Here is a 7,140-nt window from a genome sequence, read left to right on the forward strand (position 1 = left end):
TCAACTCTATTCTGTCTGAGGGAATTCTCCATGGTCTGGCTACTGACAGGTCCACCAGATCCAGGTAACATGACCGCCTGGGCCAGTGAGGTGCTATGAGTAAGTCCTTCACCTCTTCCTCTTCACTTTTTTGATTACTCTCGGTATTAATGGGAGCGAGGGAAATGCGTAAAGTAGACCCCTGGGCCAAGCCCCTCAAAGAGCATTGGTCCTTTCCGCCCCCAGTGTTGAGAATCTTGAGAAAAATCTCAAGAGTTGTGCATTTGCTGGGGACGCAAATAGATCAAGGACTGGTTTCCTGAACCTGTGTGTCAGTTCCCTGAATAGGTCCGGGTGTAGATGCCATTCTGCATGGTCGACCATCATTCTGCTGAGCCAGTCTGCTTGCATGTTCTCTGCCACTCAGATATGCTCTGCTCTCATTGATAGATGTTTTTCCACCCAGTGGCCAAAACGTTCTGCCTCTTGCATGAGTGCCAGGGAGTCCCTCCACTGTCTGTTGATATGTGCCTTGGCAATCACATTGTCCATCAGGATCAAAACATGCTGACATACTACTCTTGTCTTCAAAGTTCTTAGAGCCAGGTGCATAGCCCTGAGCTCCAGCCAGTTGATGTTGTTCTTGAGGTCTGTCTTGGACCACTGGCCCTGTGTAATCTGAGTCATACAGTGCCCCCCCCCAATCTACCAGGCTGGCATCTGTTCTAATGGTTAGTCAGTTGGGTTCCTTGAACCCACATCCCTTGGTCATGGCCTGTGAACTCCACCTCTGAAAGGAAACTTTCACTCTGGAAACTTCTGGGACCTGTATCTTTGACCTTGCATTGTCCTTGCCTGCTCTCTGGCAAGGTAATAGAAACCATGTCCAGCAGGTGTTGCACTGCTGTCTCCATGATGACGTTTTTGGCTCTGTCTCTTGGTATCGGGCACCTTCTGAATGAGTTCGGAGGTCTGGAAAGGAATTCTAGAAATAGGCCTCTTCTTACTGTGTCCTGGACCCACTTGTCTGTTGTTATTGTCTCCCATCGGTTGGCGAATAGGCCCAGTCTTCCGCTGATGGGCGTGTTGTTCCGACTGTCACTTTGTGTGGCCAAGGGCTTGTTGGAGGGGCCCTTGAATGGTCATCTTCCTTGGAATGATTGACTGCCCCTGTCTCTAAATCTGGATCTATCCGGTTGCCTGGTTGGCATCTGTGTGTACTATCTCTGGGAATACTGGGAGTGACCGAAGCCTCCCCCAGAGGCTGGAAAGGACTGCCGTCACGTGTATGGTGATGACCACCTATCTGCTTGACGAAACTTCCTAGGCAAGAACTTTCTCTTGTCTTTAGTCTCGATCAGTAGTGGTTCAATGGCTTCCCCAAGTAGCTTGTCCCCTTTAGCTGGGGCCAAAGCAAGTTTCCACTTATGCTTCAAATCCGCCTGCCAGCGGCAGAGGCAAATTAGACGCTTTACTGCCACTGAAGCTGCTATATCCTTGGTAGCATACTTGACCTCACTGAGGGTGGCATCAGCTATTAGCTGCATTGCTATTATTTTGTTTAAATCCTGTTCAAAGATCACCAGGTGGTGCCCTCTCCTACATCTGTTCAAGCCATATCAGGTCTGTCCTGCTAAAAAATGAGGCAGTAGAATTTGCTTTTACCGACCATGCTGCAGCTTGGTGGACCTTTTGGAGGGTCTGCTCCACCTTCTTGCCTTCCCCTTTTAGACCGTCTTCCGCGTCATTGGTCAAAACGGCAGTAGACGTAGAAGCCGCCACTGCTCTATCTATTGTTGGAACTGGGATCAAATCCGCAGCTTCCACGTTATAATTCCTCTTCTCATTTCCCCCTGGTGTTGAGAAAATTACTGGTCGGTCCAGCTGCCCTTCCATTACCTCTCTGAACAATTCAGGTGAGGGCACCACTTCGCTTTTTATCTTAGTTCTTGCAAACAGCCTGTCTTTTGGGTTTGTTGGTTTTAGATCAGATTCCTCTGTAGCTGTTACCTTCCCCAATCCTGTTGCTACTTTGGCTTTCCCTAGCAGCATCTTAAACAGCTCCTGGTGAAATAGGCCGGTGAACGCTGGGGTTTCTGTCTCATAAACCTCTTCATCTGAAAAGGCTGACTCTTTCAGATCATCCTCCCCTGAAACTGAAGCCTCACTTTGGGTGTATGACCTAATTGAATTGGATCTCTGGAACCTCAATTCCTCCCCTGCTTCTCCTGTCAGTGAGGGATGTTGTGCCTCTTGCCTTTTCTCATTATGCACCAGGTTAAGTCTATTACCTTGCCCATCCCTAACCTCTGAAAGCATTTCCCACATTATGGCCCTTATTTCCTCCCTAAGGGATTGTTCTCTAAGTCCTGCTGCTGTAAAACTGGCCTCTGTTGCCAGCCTCCTCCTATTGGGGGAAGGCTTCTGGCTTTCATTGCATTCCTGGGGCTTTCCTTGCTTCTCTGTTATTTTCTTCTAAACAAAGAGCTGGTTGAAAAAACTGCTCATCAGCGCCCTCTGGTGTTGACTCTCTGGCGCTCTTCTCCTGATGCTTGGTTTCCATTGGCCTGCCTGCTGGAACACAGGAATTTCCATTTCTCTCTGCCTCCTTCTCAGCCCTTGCAAAGCTCTTTTCAATGACCCTTTGTCTCCTTAAGGCTTCTCTCTCATCTGATTTAGATGTCTAGATTAGTGGTTTCTCTCTCTCTTCTATCCTTGATGATCTGATAGCCTCCCTAGGTCCCTTTGAGCCCTGCTCTCTATTAGGGCTTGGGTCAGGCGATCCCTGATCTTCCAAGCCGTTTCTGAAAAATCAGCCATGTTGTCCCCTTTGTTGTCTGGAATAATAGCTTTGCTCTCGCTGGAGCTCAGCTGGAGTGGTCTGCTAGTTCCTAAACACTCAAGCATATGCTTAGCCGGGAATGAGTATGGACTCTAGCCCCCTTTCAACTGGGTGGGCTTGCAGGGTTGTTTCCAGAGCTCACACAGCTGCAACTGAGTGTCTTGTCTTTGTCTCTTAGGACCCCTTTTAAAAACTATTGGAGGCTACGCGGAGGCTCCTGTATCTGTTGTCCTTTGCTTAACCCAAGCTAGCTCTGTTCTTTTGGAGCTGCCGTGGCTGCCCATCAGCTGTTTGGCAGTCCCTTGCTTTATCTTTGCCCGGTGGCTTCAGGATGGCCAATCGCTTGCCTACCAGTTCCTTCCCTGATGGCCAAGCGCAAGACCACTTGCTCACTCTGGGGCCACCACTGCTTTCTTCTGAGTACTAAACAACTGTTTAGCACTCTCCCTACTTGCAAGGGAATCCCGGGCTGTCTGTCTGTCCATGGCTTCCACTCCCTTTTTGCTTTACTCACAGTTTGCTGTTTTTAAGTTTGCTTCTTTCCAAATTCAAAGAATCCAAAGTGTGATTAATTTCTTCTTTTGAGCACTCTCTCCATGTGTCTTCTTTGCATGAAGACCGAGTCAAAAATTTGGCATGCGCAGTGGAAGGAGGTAGGACTAAGCTTTGTTGACTCAGTCTTCAAGCAAGGAAGCAGAGACTACCCACGCTTTGGATTCTCTGACCCGGCCAACTGACAATAAGTGATAACTTTCCCCAGGAAAAAAGCATAGTAATGAATCAATTCTATTTAGAAAAGGCAGTCCTGCAAGTATCTAGGTGACAAACCTTATAGGTTTTTACAGATGAAAGCCAGCACTTTGAGCTGTAACTAAAAGCTGTACCCCTGCAATAAATGTGAAGCGTCCAGATGATGTGTTTTTCCCCTTTTCCTGGATACTTTTTTCTGCCTACGTGTATCATAAGTACTTTAGGTTACCTTGGGTTCTGGGAAAGTAGCCCCAGAAATCCTCCAATATAAAAATAAATATTAAGACACATTGGCAGAGCAAAAGTCTGAAAGACTTCTTGTAAGATACTGATTTTAAGTTTTATTTCACTGGTTAGATTATAAATATAGAAATAAAACTCACCACAACCTGCAGCATTTGATCACTTTGACTTGCAGGGTTTTCAGTTAACATCTGTGACAGAGTCTGCGTCAATGTCTTCCCAAGCAGAACCACAGAAGCAAACATAGCTGCTATGCCAAAAATCATCCCTATGTTAAACCTGAAGCAAGCATGTAAATATTAATATAAATTATATCATCTCCAACTTGGTAAGCACACATGGCAAATTCAAATACTTAATGGCTCCCAATTTCCTACACCAGAAACATGCATTCATTGTACAAAAAAGAATACTTAATGCTAAAACAAAAGGGCATCCTATCTAGCTGTCATATAAACAATCAGTTTCAGAAAGTAACCATTCTGATTGGAAGGACTGAAATGAAGAATTTCCAGTAATTGTCTTATAGATGCCTAAATGGTATATGTGAAACAATACCAGAGATAAAGAAATCTTGGCTTCCATCTTCCCCAGGTGTAGAAAAGGCGGTTGAAAAAAGCTGTCTGCCATCGCACATGGAATGGAGAGACTGACAATCCATAGGATACAAGCCATTCCTCATAAGATTCTTTCAGAGAAGATGACTATAAGAGAAGGTGAATACAGTAAAACAAAAAAGAAAGTCAAGAACTTTGCAAATTAGAAGTATGATTGCACAAATATCTCATGTTTTTTTTTACTTCTGGAAAATGTGTCCCTAACTAATGAGGGCTAGCAAGCCAACATCTGGTACGTTGAGAACACGATGAAGAGCATTCCAGCAAAATGGCTATTAAGAGCAAGTGGTTCATTCACAAAATAGCTGCCTTATCTATGCACAAGACACCAATAGAGCAGAACATTATTTGCCTCTTTCTCTTGTTCTTCCACTCCTGCTTCTGTTTATCCTGTTCCTGAAAGATACATATTCTTCTCAAATAAGTACTGAGCCAAGTCATCCACCATTTTTCTTTCCTTAAAAATGTATGGATCATATGAAGTTCACAGACATGAAATGATGGTGATGCTGAAAGCTGGCTTTCTCTCTTATGTTTCAATAGGAGAGGCGAGAACTATCAACAGAACTGATGTAAGCATAATAGTAATCAATTCCACACTGGAAAGGCAGAATATGGACTGTCTTATTCAACCTCTGCTATATTTTTGACTATTTTCAGCTGTTCTTTGGATGGGATGAAAAGCAGGGGCAGATGGGGAATTCTGGGAATTAAAGGCCACAAGTCTTCAAGTTGCCAAGGTTGGATACCCTGATGTAAAGCATCAACAGTGCATTATTTATCAATTTTTTTTCTGGAATGCCTATGGAAAAGTCTTGCTATTTTGAAAGAAATTGCAGCAGTAGATTCCTGTAATAGCAATGAAAACAATGAACCCAACATGCTAACTGAGATGAATAAGTATCTGATGTAAAAGTGCACAAGCTTAACTTCATTTTAAAACAAAATCAAAGAGAAGATGAAATGAGAAGAACCAGAATTCCGACAACAGAAATTGAAGAGATTTGCAAGGCTTGGAGAATATTACTGTGGGGAAGTGTATGCACTTCCAAACTGAAAACTTGTGCCTAATTCATTCTGAATACAGACTTATGACCACAACTGAGCCCAAGATTTCCATTCCTAAATAAGGCAGTTAAGTATATTTTGCTTTTGTACTTTTTCTGCCACTGTTAATTAAATCACTACAGTTGTTAAATTAATCATGTGGTCATTAAATGGATTAGGCTTCCCCCATTGACTTTGCTTGTCCGATGCCAGATCTCTGGGAAGGTTACAAAAGTGATCATGTAACAAAGTACAGGTAATCCTCAACTTACAACGGTTTGTTTGGTGACTGAAGTTACAGTGGCAATGCAAAGTGACTTGTGACCATTTTTCACACTTATAATATTAGCATCATCCTCAAGGTCATATAAATATCAAAAGATGCTTGGCACCTGACTCATTTATAACAGGTGCAGTATCCCAGGGTTATGTGATCACCTTTTGCAACCTTCTGACAAGCGAAGTCAATGGGGAATCGTCCAAACTCAATTGATCCCAAAGTTTCTATTGCTAAGGGAGACACTTGTTAAGTAATCTTGATGAATGTATCTTTTCTTTTATGTACATTGAGAGCATTTGCACCAAGGCAAATTCCTTGTGTGTCCAATCACACTCGGCCAATAAAGAATTCTATTCTATTCTATTCTATTCTATTCTATTCTATTCTATTCTATTCTAATAAATGTCTCACTTAGCAATAGAAACTTTGGGCTCAATTGTCCTAAGTCCAGGATTACCAATACAAAAAGTGGCTCCCGCACTCAAAAAGTCGCATATAAAAAAGCAGTCCAGTAAACGTTGGATCCTTATTCCTTGGGCGGCTGGCAGCCCAAACATCCTTATTTGTGGCCCACCCCCGCGCCTATCAAGCACCTAAGAAACACAAGTTCTCAGCAAGGGAACCAATCGCGTTTCGGTCTTACTCTGCGCCTCTTAAAATAAAATTTAAAATAAAAAATTTAAAATAAAATTTAAGAGGTTAGAGGGGCAGCGTATGAGCAACTGTCATTGCAGACGAGGCAAGGTGGGCAGAGCCCGAGCGAAAGTTGGGCAGAACGGGGAAAAGGCTCGCGGCCGCTATGAGCTGCTCCTCTCCCTCCTCCGTAGACTTGAGGAACGTATCGCCTGCAAAGATTTCCCATACAAGGGGCCTAAGAAAGGGAAAGGCTTACCTTCAGTATCGTGTCGCCTATGTATATGGTGCACCAGCCCCCCAACACGCAGACCACCACGGGCAGAGGAATCATAGTGACGGCACCAAAGCGAAACAAAAGTGGCCGCGGCAATCAGGCCGGCGATTCACACTTTACGGCCCGGAACAAAATGTCCCTCGGAACTAGAGTGAGGAAACCGCATTTCCTGAGAAGGAGACTTCCGGAAAAAGCACCGGGAGAAACCTAGAGAGCTGCGTGTTTGATTCTTGGCGTTAACTTCAGGTTCTACTTTGCAGTCGATAGATGGCTTCCTTTCAATTGAAATATTGGGGAATTGCGTGAACAGCGGAAGTCTTTGTTGTTTTACATTTTGTTCAAATCATAATTATCTATTGAAAAAGTCCGAGCGCACATCTTTCCAACCTACTCGCACGCCTGGATTTTTTCTCGAGAAAGTTTTTTAATGCTCCCTAAGGTTTCACTAAGTGTCTGTGGAGATTCTCAGTCA

At 44.1% G+C, this 7,140-nt stretch overlaps 1 protein-coding gene across 3 annotated transcripts in view; it reads right to left on the bottom strand.

The window, feature by feature from the left end:
• The window catches only part of MBTPS2 (membrane bound transcription factor peptidase, site 2), a 37,901-nt gene extending 31,057 nt beyond the window's left edge, over window positions 1-6,844 (bottom strand). The window contains exons 1-3 of one of the 3 annotated variants that reach the window (XM_026714241.2): window positions 6,651-6,831; window positions 4,373-4,518; window positions 3,955-4,093 (exon numbers count right to left, since the gene is read on the bottom strand). In XM_026714241.2, the coding sequence (XP_026570026.1) occupies window positions 3,955-4,093; window positions 4,373-4,518; window positions 6,651-6,725 (360 nt within the window). In that variant the 5' untranslated portion in view covers window positions 6,726-6,831. Of the gene's footprint in view, window positions 1-3,954; window positions 4,094-4,372; window positions 4,519-6,650 lie in introns of all 3 variants that reach the window. The other 2 variants (XM_087938248.1, XM_087938247.1) reach the window with 2 other exon arrangements.
• Between the last annotated feature and the right edge of the window lie 296 nt (window positions 6,845-7,140).

Source organism: Pseudonaja textilis, chromosome 8 (genome assembly GCF_049901715.1).
Source record: "Pseudonaja textilis isolate UNSWEBS1 chromosome 8, rPseTex1.2, whole genome shotgun sequence".
Lineage (NCBI taxonomy): Eukaryota > Metazoa > Chordata > Lepidosauria > Squamata > Elapidae > Pseudonaja > Pseudonaja textilis.